General features: G+C 45.5%; 1 protein-coding gene across 3 annotated transcripts; it reads left to right on the top strand.

The window, feature by feature from the left end:
- The first annotated feature begins 1,113 nt into the window (after positions 1 to 1,113).
- LOC123062089 (pentatricopeptide repeat-containing protein At3g58590) lies at positions 1,114 to 6,352 on the top strand. Of its 3 annotated transcripts, XR_006429479.1 has the most exons (3): positions 1,114 to 4,156; positions 4,276 to 5,190; positions 5,872 to 6,352. XR_006429479.1 is itself a non-coding variant. In XM_044485428.1 (2 exons), the coding sequence occupies exon 1, from the start codon at positions 1,363 to 1,365 to the stop codon at positions 3,346 to 3,348; it is 1,986 nt and encodes a 661-aa protein (XP_044341363.1). In that variant the 5' UTR covers positions 1,114 to 1,362; the 3' UTR covers positions 3,349 to 3,372; positions 4,276 to 6,352. The 3 variants fall into 3 exon arrangements, 1 of the variants encoding a protein (XP_044341363.1); XR_006429478.1 differs by having other exon boundaries at positions 4,276 to 6,352; XM_044485428.1 differs by having other exon boundaries at positions 1,114 to 3,372; positions 4,276 to 6,352.
- The last annotated feature ends 9,740 nt before the right edge of the window (positions 6,353 to 16,092 follow it).

The raw sequence follows: 16,092 nt of genomic DNA, 5'->3' as shown, positions 1-16,092 counted from the left end.
GTGCTTTCGCGTGAGTCACGGCCTTTCGAAAATGAAAAAAATGCGTTTTCTATTTTTTTTCTTCCATGAGAGGCACGGTTTTGCTTTCGCGAGGGTCACAGCCGTGCCTTTCAGAAACAAAAAAAAACGCGTTTTCTGTTTCTTTTCCTTCCGCAAGAGGCACGGTTTTGATTCCGCGAGAGGCACGGTTGTGCTTTCGCGAGAGTCACGGCCGTGCCTCTCGAAAACGAAAAAAACGTAATTTCTGTTTTTATTCCTTTCGTGAGAGGCACGGTTTTACTTCCGTGAGAGGCATGGTTGTGCTTTCAAAAAAAAAACGCATTTTTTATTTTTTTTCTTCCGCGAGAGGCATGGTTTTGCTTCCGCAAGAGGCACGGTTGTGATTTTCATGAGAGTCATGGCCGTGCCTCTCGGAAACGGGAAAACTGTGTTTTATGTTTCTTTTTTGCTTCCGCGAGAGGCACAGTTGTGCTTTCACAAGAGGCACAGGCGTGCCTCTTTTGAAAATAGAAAAAACCCGTGCTCCTGGTTCGGTTTTTTCGTCTGGTTTTTTTGGTGAAAAAAAGTTCGTCAAAAACCTATCAACATGGGATATAGTTTTGAAGATCTCGACGCGAGGAATCCAACGGTGAAAACGGTTTGAGATTTGGACGCACGGTTTAAGAGATAAAATATTTTGAATAAACGGATCTACGAAAAAAGAGAAAACTCCCAGATTGTGACAAGTGACGCACGTGCAGCGCGCCACTTGTCGCAACATGGGGAGAAGGGAGTGATCTTTGTAACGAGTACTCCTCAACTAATGATTTCGAGTTAGAGAACATGAATTTGAAGAAAAAAGTTCAAAATTTCGGAAAATGTTTAGGATTTTCTTGAATTTGAAAATAATTCCATGTATTTAAAAAATTTCACGGATTGAAAAAAGTTTACGAAATAAAAAAAACTTCCTGAATTTAAAAATGTTCATGAGATTTCCTTAAAAAGCACGTTTTTAAATGAAAAAAAGGGAAAAGTAAAATAAGGAACAGGAAAAAAAGAAACAGAAAAGGAATAAAAAGAACAAAACCGGCCCATAGCTCTGCGTATGAACAGAGCTATGTTTGGCCGCTTCAGCGTCAAATAGCATTTTCCGGCGGTCCTCTTCTCCAGCGCTCTTCCCTTGCCCTCGGCGGCCGGAGCCGGAGAGGCCAACTTCCACCAACTTGTTCCACTCCGGCCAGCCACAGTTGAACCCCCTCCACGCCAACACAGCTCGCATTCACCATCGCAGCCGCCCGTTCTCCCGACTCCCGCCCGACTCGACGGCCTCGGTCGATCGGTCCTCTGCTCGCCTCACGCCATGCCCACCTCCCGCACGACGGAATGCCGAACCCGGACCCGCCGCTGCCCCCTTCCCTCTTCAACTCCCTCATCGCCTCCCGCGCCCGCGCCGGCCGCGCGGCCGACGCCTTCTCGCTGCTCGCGCGCATGCTCGCCGCGGGCGTCGCCCCGACCGCGTTCACCTTCGCGCCGATCCTCTCCTCGCCCTCCGTGTGCCCCCGCCGCGCCGCGCAGCTGCACCCGCACATCCTCAAGCGCGGCCTGCTCCATAGCGACCCGTACTCCGGGACGGTGCTGCTGGGCTTCTTCGCGCGGCACGGACGGTTCGGCGAGGCGCTCGACCTGTTCGGCGAAATGCCCGCACGGAGCGTCGTCACCTGGAACTGTCTCGTCTCTTCGTTCGCGCAGCATGGGCATGTCCAGGACGCCGTGTTTTGGTTCAGGGAACTCGTGAGGAGCAGCGATGGCTTGTCTGAAGGCTCTCTCGTTGCGGTCTTTCCTGCACTTGTGTCACCGGACCCAGTTCATGGGCTTGCCATCAAAACCGCAATGGATTCCTTCTCGGCAGTTGCTAACTCGTTGCTGAATTGTTACTGTACTTGTGGCACAGTTTGCGCGGCAGAGAAGCTATTTAATGGTTTGATGTTCAGAGATGTGGTTTCGTGGAATACAATGATCACTGCTTTCGCTAGGAGTAACTTCCCAGGGAGAGCTTTTGAGCTTTTCTCAGCGATGCATCATCAGGGTGTTTCTCCAGATGAAACTACATTTTCCAGTGTTCTTTACGCTGGCACCAGTATAAATGCACAGGAGCATGGGAAGTCTGTTCACGCCAAATCTATCAAGCATAACCTCAACACGACAGTATTTGTGAGTACTTCACTGGTTGATTTCTACAACAAATGTGTTAGTAGGAGGGACGCTCTTAAAGTACTCAAAGAGGTTCCTCATAAGAGCACTGCATGTTGGAATGCTCTGCTTTCTATCAAGTCAGATGGTGATTTTCCAACTCTGTTTATGATTCTGAGAGATATGTTGCAATCAGGGATTAGCCCAAATGAATTTACCTTTTCTTCCTTGCTCAAGGATCCATCACTGTTGGATGTGCATCAGATTCACTCATTGGTCATAAAACTGGGTTATGACGGTAATGACTATGTTTCAAGTGCTATTATATCTTCCTATGTCTCACATGGCTTTGTTTCTGATGCCCTCGCTTATGGAGTTACATTGGATCCTGACTCCTGTAATGTCTCCATGAATGTTTTAGCTGGGGCATATAATAGAGCTCACATGTACCAAGAGACCAAGGAGCTACTCTTACATCCGAAAACGAGTGATACTATTTCATGGAGCATACTTATTACTGCTTGTGCAAGGAATGGTGATTATGCTGAAGCTTTTGGACATTTCAGACAGATGAGAATTTTGGGGCATCATTTTGATAACTATGTAGCTGTGAGCTTGCTGAGTATTTGTACAAAAGTTAACAGCCTTGTTCTTGGTAGGCTGGTGCATGGGGTAATCACCAAGACCAGTTATGGGTGCTCAGACACTCGTACTAATAATATGTTGCTAGATATGTATGCTAAATGTGGTAGAATTGAAGACTGTCTGAAAGCCTTTGAGGAAATGGAAGATAGGAACGTAATCTCATGGACAGCTGTGATTTCAGGCCTTGCACTTAACGGTTTTTCTCGTAAGGCCCTGGCATGGTTTAAAGCTATGGAAGGGGCTGCTGTCAAACCTGACAAGGTAGCAATTCTGGCAGTCCTTTCAGCTTGTAGACATGGAGGACTTGTGCAGAAGGGAATGGAGATATTCAAACGTATGGAAGCTGATTACTCAACTGAAGCTGGGATGGAGCATTACATTTGTGTGGTGGACATGCTATGCAAGTGTGGTCATTTAAAGCAAGCTGACTCTGTGATTAGAGGCATGCCTTTCCGCCCGAGTACTATTATTTGGCGCACATTCATCCAAGGATGCAATACATATGGCATGCTAGATACTCAAGTGTTTAGCTAGTGATGGTCTTGGTAAACAATGGAGGTGGGTGTTTTCTCACATGAATTCAGAAAATGGTTGTTGCCAAATTAATATTTAGACCATACTAGATATCAAATGAATTTTGGTTGCACATAGTGTTGATATTGTTACAGTAATGTAAGCTACTCCCTCCGTAAACTAATATAAGAGCGTTTAGAATACTAAAGTAGTGATCTAAACGCTCTTATATTAGTTTACAGAGGGAGTATCATTTAATTCATATGTTTGAACAACCTAGTAATGGAGGATATGTGATTGCTGGGCACCTTTATCAACCACTTCACCTCTTTTGTTCGCTCCATTATATCTATGATGAAGGGTGTTGATTGGAAACGTCCTCATTTGATGAATCTTTTCTGGTTGGTGGTTCATTGTGGGTCGGCATTTCTTTGCTCCCTTCCATAGTTCCTTTGGTTTGGCTTTGTGTTCTGTCATCATCTAGTGGCTAACTACAGAAGGAAAATGCCTTGCTCTTTCTGCATGGTGTTGCAAACTAGCAAGAGGTGTTCCGCGTCCATGTTGTTACCTTCATGGTCAGAATTGTGCAACATGGAGGAGGAGAAAAGGATGGCTTCTATTCCAGTTGACCTGAATATGTGGCCCTTAAAGATCCAACCTCCATATGGTCAATGAAATGTTCACTTTGGCAGTTAGAATTTGAAACTGGTCGTCATTCTTTGTGAAAGTTGCAAAGGTGGTGTGAAGGTCCACAAAGAAAAATGGAAGTGTGTACCTAGTTAGAAATATCTGAAGAAATATTGTACAGTGACTGAATTCAATTATTCAGGTAAGAAATGGAATATGAGAAATGAAGATGATCTCATGGCATAGAGTTTATTGAGCATTAGGAATCTACTGGGTTTGGTGGTTGACTTTCTGTACCTAATGAAATGTTTCAATTCACAGGCAAAAGGAGAGTAAAAGGAGAAAGGCTGTTCTTGAAATACCAAGGTGTGGTAGCCACTTGCAGCCTATGAAAATGTGAAAAATGACAGGAACGTGTTCAGTAAGATCCCCTCCTATTTACTATGCTTGACTTGTGAATCTAATTGATGGTGATCTGCATGATCATACCAGACCAATGCATTTATAATGATTAGTATAGTGAGGCTGCTGTCACCAGGTGTGTTTCCTGCTCAATGAGTATCTGAAACGTGGATTCCTTTTTCATAAACAAGTTCTTGTGAGGCGCCTCTTAGCATCATGGATTAGTCAGCCAAGGTCGTTAGGCTGTGGCAAATCGGTTGCAAAGATGATAAAGTACGAGTCAGCACAGAGGCATTAACTAATTATCAGAGGTACACAGGCTTTTGACGAAGCATGCACATTAGTAGCAAAATATGGGTTATATAATACCGAAGCATGGGCTTATATTGGCTATTGCTTTTCATTCCACTAGGCATTGTCTACGTAGCTCCAACGGTTCGCGTTTACTAATTGAATGATGACCAGGCACTGTTGTCCTGGTACTATAAAGGTGATCTGGTCAAAGAATTCAAAGCATTATCTAATCCAATGGCTGGTGGGTTGAGATATCATGACCTCCGTATCAAGCTGGGATTGCAAAGATTGACAGTTGAAGGAAGATCTAGCTTTACTAGATAGTACATGTCTAACGATTTTAAATTCTGATTAATTTTGGTTGCTGCCATATCTTATGCGTGTTGCAAGGTACTTAGTGTATCTCTGAATTGTAGGCAGATAAACTGGCATTGTCCTTGGTACGACACCTTGATGCAGATTGCAACTGTGACTACTGACTGATGTCTACCTGCATATCGTCACAATTTGTTCTCTGTGACTGGAAAATGCACACCTAAGGTAGGAGCTCTCCCTCCACGGAGCTTACTGGATTCTCGGTGTGAACATTGGTTTGGTTCAAAAGAATTTCGTAGGAATTCTGGAGGACTCAATTCTGTAGAAATTTTCCTAAAGAGCTTGTTACCTTCTTAGGATTAGAAACCATAGGAACTTTTCCCATGGTCTACTTTGTATACAATTTCAAAGAAAAAATCCCATTAAGCCCACCACATTGATATTTTCTTTGTCTCTATGATAACTATGCCATGCACCTAATACTACAGAAAAATTCTTGCATTTTTACTGTGGTGCTACCAACAGCTTCTATCACTAACTTGTGTGTTTTAATTTCCCTAGGATTCAGTATTTTATGCCATCTTGTCTATATTCTTCTTTCATCTGATGGTCTAGATACTAGAATGATGAAGTCAGTGACATCACAATGTAACGTCAAAAGATGTGGTGCCGTGGGGACTATTTGGTCCATAGGATTCTAAGACCGCAGAAATAGGGAAAATTGATGGTTGAGATCCATCCAATGGTAGAATGCTCTAGGTCTGTACCATTGCTATTGTTTTTTTTTTCAACAATCTTTTTTTGTTAACCATCTCTTTGATCAATGTTGAATATATCATTGGTGTGAATTTTCCACCATGTGTTCTGGATAACTTAATTGAAGTTTATAAATTCATGACATGGCAGTGGTGACATGTTAGGCATAAGTCAGTGCCTAAAGAAAGTTCCACTTCACTACTGAGCATGCCATTGGCAACAGGGCATCACTCAGTTGTCTAGAGCTGAAGGTGCTCTCCCAGCCCAGCCCACCCTGGTTCAAGGGATGCTTAACCTCCCTGGTGCTCGTGGTAACCTTTTGTACTCCCTCCGTTCACTTTTATAAGTCGTTTCGGACAACTGAAATTGAGCTGTTTTGCAGTTGTCTCAAATTTCTACAACGTCTTATAAAAGTGAACAGGGTAAATCAAAATGCTGCGGGTGCTGCTTAGGAGGTTCTGTATGTACATATTCTGCCTTTGTTCAATTTGGACGTCAACTCTCCCTTGACCATTGATTTCAGACGTTATCAAGAAAAGTATTTAATATATGATGGTATGTCATGACTTTTGTTGCCAAATTCGGTACAGTAGCATATTATCCATTTGGAAAACTTGAAGAGTTTCTTTTTTGCATTATTGTCCTCCTTTGACTGGCTTTGGCACATTGGGCTAGTAGAATCATCTCAAGTAGCCACAAATGTATGAAGACACGATATATATGCTACCCACGTTTAAGCATATCTGCGGTCAAAAGCTTATAAAGATTATGTTCATGCATGCATGTATTCCTAAACGCTGGGCACCATACATTGTCAAATATCATGGAAATTCTCAGGAGCACGCATTATTCCAGTTTCCAGAAGCAGACAGTCGACACGTCAGCTAGCTACTTTCAGTAGTTCAAATCGTGGCTTATATCCTTTCATTCTTGGATACATCGTCCACATACACGATGAGAGCTGAGAGCGGCGGTTGCATCCCTCCCTGCTTATTGGCGCACTGATGCATGTGGAGTGGATTATTGTGGGCAATTAAGTAAGCAAGAGGCCAGCGTCGACCGGAACATAGGAGATGAACATTGGCTGATGGCGTGCGTAGGCAAGCACGGACACGGAGCATATGCTAATGCAGAAAGGGGGAAAAGATGGAGGATCAATTATGATGGACGCACATCTTCTTAGCCGGTGGCAATGGTGGCCACTCGGACAGGATCACACCAGGTTCATCCAACACTACTCCAACACCACCCCTACGTGGCCCTCTTTGTCCTAGGCAGAGGCAGGCACACAATGCGCGCGGTGGTTCCACCCCCACCAATTATCCGCAACAACGGCCGGACCCGGGCCCACGTTGTAACTGCCGGTATGATCCATCTCGTCGAGCTCCTCGTCCTATAAATAGAGAGCGGCGCCTGGCCAATGAAGGACATCTCTGCACCAGCAGTTCAGCACACACCTTGTACTACTACTGCCTAGCTAGATACGCACCGAGCACCTACGTACGTGTACGCATCTCGTCTCGCAGTTTAACGTTAGCTAACTCCATCCATCATCCATGGCGGCCCGCGTCGGCGCTGTCGTGCTCTGCATGCTCTTGATCGTCAGCGCGGGGCTCGTGGCCACGCCGACCGAAGCTCGCGCCGTGCCGGACGTCGTCTACGCTGCCGCGGCCGGCGGTGGCATCCGTCGGGGCAGGTGGAACAGCGCGAGGAGGCTGGAGGGAGACGCCGCCCGGAAGCGGGAGGTGCCCGGCGGCCCAGACCCGCAGCACCATCACTAGACACAAGCGTCAGCTGCATGCGACGTGCCAACCCAACGTATTACGTATTCCGTATATGATACGGATTCTCGTGGAGCGTCGGCTGGATCATACTGTACGACGTAGTACCTCGCTGTTGTATCTCTGGGATTGTGGATCGGACCGGAGAGGTAAAATAAGTATAGTTTGCATTTGGTTTAAGTATAGTCCACACATATGGTACGACCCAGTTGTAATAAACAAGCTCAGGCTGTTGAAACGCGCAGATAATAATACTTCTGTGTAGCAATGATCTACTGTGTATCCGTGAAGACTGGATTGTCCTTTTTAGCTTGGTCATCTCCTACGTGGTGTTGGGATAATATTATTCGTTATTACGTACGGTGTCGACTGCGATCGTCCACTTGAGAGATCGATCATGGCACCATGCATGCACGATGAACATCTGCATGCGGATCTCCTTTTGTGGTCGGTCGACGCACATTATTTCATTTTGTTTATAATATATTCAAAAAGTGCGTCTAACTTTCAAGTGAGTGTGACCGTAAACCGACTGTAATCACGAATCGCCAATGGGATCAGCGGCGCGTCATCTGACTCATCGTGGTAGGCTCAGAAAGACCAGCAGTGAGTAATGGAGAGATACTTTTCATCAAGCTCGACGAACTGGCGGAACAACGGAACGCGAACCTGGGACCGACTACCGACGCCATGCGGCCATGGTGCGGATCGAGCGTAGCGGCCGTCTTTCCTACACGGAATCCCCCGGTGCCTAGCTCGCTTCCTGCTTGTGCATAACGCATGGCGCGGTGGCGTTCATGCGTGGTTAGAGCATCCACAGCCGGACATGAGTTCCTCTTTTTGCTCCCCCTCCCCCTCCCCTCCCCCTCGCGTCGCCTCCCCTCGGGCGGCCCCCGATCCCCCGCCGCCAGCCCCTCCCCGCTCCTCCATCTCCAGCCGCTGTTGCTGCCGGCAAGAGCCGCGGTGGCGGCAGGCCCTGCATCGCAGATTCTGGGCGGGTGGTCGCCGTGGCAGAACCTGTGAGGCGGCGGCGGCATCTCACGCGGGAAGGTCGGGGGCAGCAGTCAGGGTGGCGCCCCTGCTGCACGGCGGCGATGGGAACCTACATGGCCGGCGGTGTGGCGACCGCGGGTGCATGGGTGGCTTTGATGGCTGCGGATCTGGCGTCCTATCCAGATCCGTCTCGGTACGGCCTTGGCCGGCCGGTGGCACGAGGAGGACCGGTGAAGGGCGGCTGGAGGCTCCCTGCTGGCGTGCCGACGGCGGCCCTCATCTCCACGGCGAGGCTCCGTTCGATTCCAGCCAGCTGCGAGGTCGGGGGGGACGCGACTTCCGATGAAAATCCTGCCGACATCGGTCATGGCGGTGTCTATGACGTCGTTCCCTTCTCGAGGCATTGTTGTTGTAGGTCGTGGCACCCCACTCGTGATGCTCCGGGGGAACCCTAGATCTGGATCTACAGGATCGGACGATGATGGTATCTTTAATGTCGTTGTCCCTCCTGAGGGCATCATTTTGGAGCAAGTACTGGTTGGACAGGACAAGTGGAAGAGTGGTGTCTCATCCACCGCAAGGCCGACGGCGGATCCCGGTGGCATGGTGCTGTGGAAGTTCGGCGACGGGCGCGTGTGGACGGATACATGCATGATGGTGGAGTTCTCTGGCATCGTGGTGGCGTTGACGGCAGGCCAGGCAAGGTCGATGAGTCAGTTTCTGCTCTAGAGAAGGACTGGAGGAAGATGGCGGCGGCAGCCTCTGAGAGTGTGTTGGTCCGGTATGGGACCCAGTCCCGGTGTGTGGCTGGGTTGGGGCATCCAGTTATAGATGTTAGTATTTGGTGCGATGTTCATTTGGTATTAGGTCCGGATATTCAGCACACCTTCATCAATGGGATATGAGTAGCAACATGAAGGAAATATGCCCTAGAGGCAATAATAAAGTTGTTATTTATATTTCCTTATATCGTGATAAATGTTTATTATTCATGCTAGAATTGTATTAACCGGAAACTTAGTACATGTGTGAATACATAGACAAACAGAGTGTCACTAGTATGCCTCTACCTGACTAGCTCGTTGATCAAAGATGGTTAAGTTTCCTAGCCATGGACAAAGAGTTGTCATTTGATAAACGGGATCACATCATTAGAGAATGATGTGATTGACTTGACCCATCCGTTAGCTTAGCACGATGATCGTTTAGTTTATTGCTATTGCTTTCTCCATAACTTATACATGTTCCTATGACTATGAGATTATGCAACTCTCGAATACCGGAGGAACACTTAGTGTGCTATCAAACGTCACAACGTAACTGGGTGACTATAAACATGCTCTACAGGTGTCTCCGATGGTGTTTGTTGAGTTGGCATAGATCGAGATTAGGATTTTTCACTCCGTGTATCGGAGAGGTATCTCTGGCACATCACTATAAGCCTTGCAAGCAATATGACTAATGAGTTAGTTACGGGACGTTGCATTACGAAACGAGTAAAGAGACTTGCCGGTAACGAGATTGAACTAGGTATTGAGATACCGACGATCGAATCTCGGGCAAGTAACATACCGATGACAAAGGGAACAACGTATGTTGTTATGCGGTTTGACCGATAAAGATCTTCGTAGAATATGTAGGAACCAATATGAGCATCTAGGTTCCGCTATTGGTTATTGACCGGAGATGAGTCTCGGTCCTGTCTACATAGTTCTCGAACCCGTAGGGTCCGTACGCTTAACGTTCGGTGACGATTGGTATTATGAGTTTATGTGTTTTGATGTACCGAAGGTAGTTCGGGGTCCCTAATATGATCACGGACATTATGAGGAGTCTCGAAATGGTCGAGACATAAAGATTGATATATTGGACGGCTATAGTCGGACACCGGAAGTGTTCCGGATGATTTCGTTGAAAACCGGAGTGCCAGAGGGTTACCGGACGCCCCCCCCTCGGGAACTAGTGGGCCTAGATGGGCCTTAGTGGAGAGAGAGAGGGGATGCCAGGGCAGGCCGCGTGCCTCCTCCCCCTTGGGTCCGAATTGGACTAGGGGTGGGGTGGTGCCCCCCTCCTTCCTTCTCTTCCTCGTCCTCCTCTCTTCTTCTCCTACTCCAATAGGAAAGGGGGGACCGAATCCTACTTGGACCGATTGTCCAAGTAGGACTCCCCCCCATGGCGCGCCCCCTAGGGCCGGCCACCTCTCCTTCCCCCTTTATATACGTGGGAGGGGGCACCCCAAAGACACACCAAAGTTTCTCTTAGCCATGTGCGGTGCCCCCCTCCACAGTTACACATCTCGGTCATATCGTCGTAGTGCTTAGGCGAAGCCTTGCGCCGGTAACTTCATCATCACCGTCACCACACCATCATGCTGACGGAACTCTCCCTCGGCCTCAACTGGATCAAGAGTTGAGGGACGTCACCGAGCTGAACGTGTGCTGATCGCGGAGGTGTGTACGTTCAAACTTGGATTTGTTGGATCACGAAGACGTTCGACTACATCAACCACGTTACTAACGCTTCCTCTTTCGGTCTACGAGGTACGTGGACACACTCTCCCCGCTCGTTGCTATGCTTCTCCTAGATAGATCTTGCGTGATCGTAGAATTTTTTGAAATACTACGTTCTCCAATAGTGGCATCCGAGCCAGGTCTATGCGTAGATGTTATATGCACGAGTAGAACACAAAGAGTTGTGGCGATAATAGTCATACTGCTTACCAGCAACGTCTTACTTTGATTCGGCGGTATTGTTGGATGAAGCGGCCCCAGACCGACATTACATGACCACGTTCATGAGACTGGTTCTACCGACGTGCTTCGCACACATGTGGCTAGTGGGTGTCTGTTTCTTCCAGCTTTAGTTGAATCGAGTTTGACTACACCCGGTTCCTTGGTTGAAGGTTAAAACAACACACTTGATGAAAAACCGTTGTGGTTTTGATGCGTAGGTAAGAACGGTTCTTGCTAGAAGCCCGTAGCAGCCACGTAAAACTTGCAACAACAAAGTAGAGGACGTCTAACTTGTTTTTGCAAGGCTTGTTGTGATGTGATATGGTCAAGACATGATGCTAAATTTTATTGTATGAGATGACCATGTCTTGTAACGGAGTTATCGGCAACTGGCAGGAGCCATATGGTTGTCGTTTTATTGTATGAAATGCAATCGCCATGTAATTGCTTTACTTTATCACTAAGCGGTAGCGATAGTCATAGCAGCAATAGTTGGCGAGACGACAACGATGCTTCGATGGAGATCAAGGTGTCAAGCCGGTGACGATGGTGATCATGACGGTGCTTTGGAGATGGAGATCAAAGGCACAAGATGATGATGGAGATCAAAGGCACAAGATGATGATGGCCATATCATATCACTTATATTGATTGCATGTGATGTTTATCCTTTATGCATCTTATTTTGCTTAGTTCGGCGGTAGCATTATAAGATGATCTCTCACTAAATTTCAAGGTATAAGTGTCCCTGAGTATGCACTGTTGCTACAGTTCGTTGTGCCGAAATACCACGTGATGATCGGGTGTGATAAGCTCTATGTTCACATACAACGGGTGCAAGCCAGTTTTGCACACACTCGGGTTAAACTTGATGAGCCTAGCATATGCAGATATGGCCTCGAAACACTGAGACCGAAAGGTTGAGCGTGAATCATATAGTAGATATGATCAACATAGTGATGTTCACCATTGAAAACTACTCCATCTCACGTGATGATCGGACATGGTTTAGTTGATATGGATCACGTGATCACTTAGATGATTAGAGGGATGTCTATCTAAGTGGGAGTTCTTAAGTAATTTGATTAATTGAACTTTAATTTATCATGAACTTAGTACCTAATAGTATTTTGCATGTCTATGTTGTTGTAGATAGATGGCCCGTGCTTTTGTTTCATTGAATTTTAATGCGTTCCTAGAGAAAGCTAAGTTGAAAGATGATGATAGCAATTACACGGACTGGGTCCATAACTTGAGGATTATCCTCATTGCTGCACAGAAGAATTACGTCCTGGAAGCACCGCTAGGTGACAAACCCGCTGCAGGAGCAACGCCAGATGTTGTGAACACCTGGCAGCGCAAAGCTGATGACTACTCGATAGTTCAGTGTGCCATGCTTTACGGCTTAGAACCGGGACTTCAACGACGTTTTGAACATCATGGAGCATATGAGGTGTTCCAGGAGTTGAAGTTAATATTTCAAGTAAATGTCCGGATTGAGAGATATGAAGTCTCCAATAAGTTCTACAGTTGCAAAATGGAGGAGAATAGTTCTGTTAGTGAACATATACTCAGAATGTCTGGGTACCACAACCACTTGACTCAGCTGGGAGTTAATCTTCCAGATGATAGTGTCATTGACAGAGTTCTTCAATCACTGCTACCAAGCTACAAGAGCTTCGTGATGAACTATAATATGCAAGGGATGGATAAGACGATTCTCGAGCTCTTCGCAATGCTAAAGGCTGCGGAGGTAGAAATCAAGAAGGAGCATCAAGTGTTGATGGTCAACAAGACCACTAGTTTCAAGAAAAAAGGTAAAGGGAAGAAGGGGAACTTCAAGAAGAACAGCAAGCCAGTTGTTGCTCAAGTGAAGAAACTCAAGTCTGGACCTAAACCTGAGACTGAGTGATTCTACTTCAAAGGGTGTGGTCACTGCAAGCGGAACTGCCCCAAGTATTTGGCAGAGAAGAAGTATGGCAAAGTGAAAGGTATATTTGATATACATGTTATTGATGTGTACCTTACTAATGCTCGCAGTAGCGCCTGGGTATTTGATACTGGTTCTGTTGCTAATATTTGCAACTCGAAACAGGGGCTATGGATTAAGCGAAGATTGGCTAAGGACGAGGTGACGATGGGTGTGGGAAATGGTTCCAAAGTCGATGTGATCGCCGTCGGCACGCTACCTCTACATCTACCTTCGGGATTAGTTTTAGACCTAAATAATTGTTATTTGGTGCCAGCATTGAGCATGAACATTATATTTGGATCTTGTTTGATGCGAGACGGTTATTCATTTAAATAGAGAATAATGGTTGTTCTATTTATATGAATAATATCTTTTATGGTCATGCACCCTTAATGAGTGGTCTATTTTTACTAAATCTTGATAGTAGTGATACACATGTTCATAGTATTGAAGCCAAAAGATATAAGTTTAATAATGATAGTGCAACTTATTTGTGGCACTGCTGTTTAGGTCATATTGGTGTAAAGCACATCCATGTTGATGGACTTTTGGAATCACTTGATGCTTGCGAACCATGCCTCATGGGCAAGATGACTAAGACTCAGTTCTCCGGAACAATGGAACGAGCAACAGACTTATTGGAAATAATACATACTAATGTATGCGGTCCGATGAGTGTTGATGCTCGCGGTGGGTATCATTATTTTCTTACCTTCACAGATGATTTGAGCAGACATGGGTATATCTACTTGATGAAACATAAGTTTGAAACATTTGAAAAGTTCAAAGAATTTCAGAGTGAAGTGGAAAATAATTGTAATAAGAAAATTAAGTTTCTACGATCTGATCGTGGAGGTGAATATTTGAGTTATGAGTTTGGTCTTCATTTGACACAATGCGGAATAGTTTCGCAACTCATGCCACCTAGAACACCACAACGTAATGGTGTGTCCGAACGTCGTAACCGCACTTTATTAGATATGGTGCGATCTATGATGTCTCTCACTGATTTACCGCTATCGTTTTGGGGTTATTCTTTAGAGAGGGCTGCATTCACGTTAAATAGGGCACCATCAAAATCCGTTGAGAAGACACCTTATGAACTGTAGTTTGGCAAGAAACCCAAGTTGTCGTTTCTTAAAGTTTTGGGCTGCAATGCTTATGTGAAAAAACTTCAACCTGATAAGCTCGAACCCAAATTGGAGAAATGTGGCTTCATAGGATACTCAAAGGAGACTATTGCGTACACCTTCTATCACAGATCCGAAGGCAAGATATTTGTTGCTAAGAATGGATCCTTTCTAGAGAAGGAGTTTCTCTCGAAAGAAGTGAGTGGGAGGAAAGTAGAACTTGACGAGGTAATTGTACCTACTCCCTTATTGGAAAGTATTTTATCACTAAAATCAGTTCCAGTGATTCCTACACGAGTAAGTGAGGAAGCTAATGATGATGATCATGAAACTTCTGATCAAGTTCCTACCGAACCTCGTAGGTAAAACCAGAGTAAGATCCGCACCAGAGTGGTACGGTAATCCTGTTTTGGAGGTCATGTTACTTGACCATGACGAACCTACGAACTATGAGGAAGCGATGATGAGCCCTGATTCCGCAAAATGGCTTGAGGCCATGAAATCTGAGATGGGATCCATGTATGAGAACAAAGTTTGGACTTTGGTTGACTTTCCTGATGATCGGCAGGCCATAGCGAATAAATGGATCTTCAAGAAGAAGACTGACGCTAATGGTAATGTTACTGTCTACAAAGCTCGACTTGTTGCAAAAGGTTTTTGACAAGTTCAAGGAGTTGACTACGATGAGACTTTCTCACCCGTAGAGATGCTTAAGTCCATCCGAATCATGTTAGCAATTGCCGCATTTTATGATTATGAAATTTGGAAAATGGATGTCAAAAAATGCATTCCTTAATGGATATCTTAAATAAGAGTTGTATATGATGCAACCAGAAGGTTTTGTCATTCCAAAAGGTGCTAACAAAGTGCGCAAGCTCCAGCGATCCATTTATGGACTGGTGCAAGCCTCTCGGAGTTGGAATATACACTTTGATAGTGTGATCAAAGCATATGGTTTTATACAGACTTTTGGAGAAGCATGTATTTACAAGAAAGTGAGTGGGAGCTCTGTAGCATTTCTGATATTATATGTGGATGACATATTGCTGATCGGAAATGATACTGAATTTCTGAATAGCATAAAAGGATACTTGAATAAGAATTTTTCAATGAAAGACCTCGGTGAAGCTGCTTATATATTGGGCATCAAGATCTATAGAGATAGTTTAAGACACTTAATTAGACTTTCACAAAGCACATACCTTGATAAAGTTTTGAAGACGTTCAAAATGGATCAAGCAAAGAAAGGTTTCTTCCCTGTGTTACAAGGTGAGAAGTTGAGTCAGACTCAATGCCCGACCGCTGCAGAAGATAGACAGAAAATGAAAGTCATTCCCTATGCTTCAACCATAGGTTCTATCATGTATGCAATGTTGTGTACCAGACCTGATGTGTGCATTGCTATTAGTTTAGCAGGGAGGTACCAAAGTAATTCAGGAGTGGATCATTGGACAACGGTCAAGAACATCCTGAAATACCTAAAAAGGACTAAGGGTATGTTTCTCGTTTATGGAGGTGAAAAAGAGCTCGTGGTAAACGGTTATGTCGATGCAAGCTTTGACACTGATCCGGATGACTCTAAGTCACAAACCGGATACGTATTTTTATTAAATGGTGGAGCTGTCAGTTGGTGCAGTTCTAAGTAGAGCGTCGTGGCAGGATCTACATGCGAAGAGGAGTACATAGCTGCTTCGGAAGTAGCAAATGAAGGAGTCTGGATGAAGGAGTTCATATCCGATCTAGGTGTCATACCTAGTGCATCG

The sequence above is a fragment of the Triticum aestivum genome, chromosome 3A (genome assembly GCF_018294505.1).
Source record: "Triticum aestivum cultivar Chinese Spring chromosome 3A, IWGSC CS RefSeq v2.1, whole genome shotgun sequence".
NCBI classification, from domain to species: Eukaryota; Viridiplantae; Streptophyta; class Magnoliopsida; order Poales; family Poaceae; genus Triticum; species Triticum aestivum.
The sequence above is the reverse complement of the archived record's forward strand: the minus strand, read 5'-3'. Positions and strand labels throughout refer to the sequence as shown.

Excerpts from the sequence above, each read along its gene's own strand:
- LOC123062089 (XM_044485428.1), top strand. The coding sequence starts at position 1,363 with ATGCCGAACCCGGACCCGCCGCTGCCCCCTTCCCTCTTCAACTCCCTC.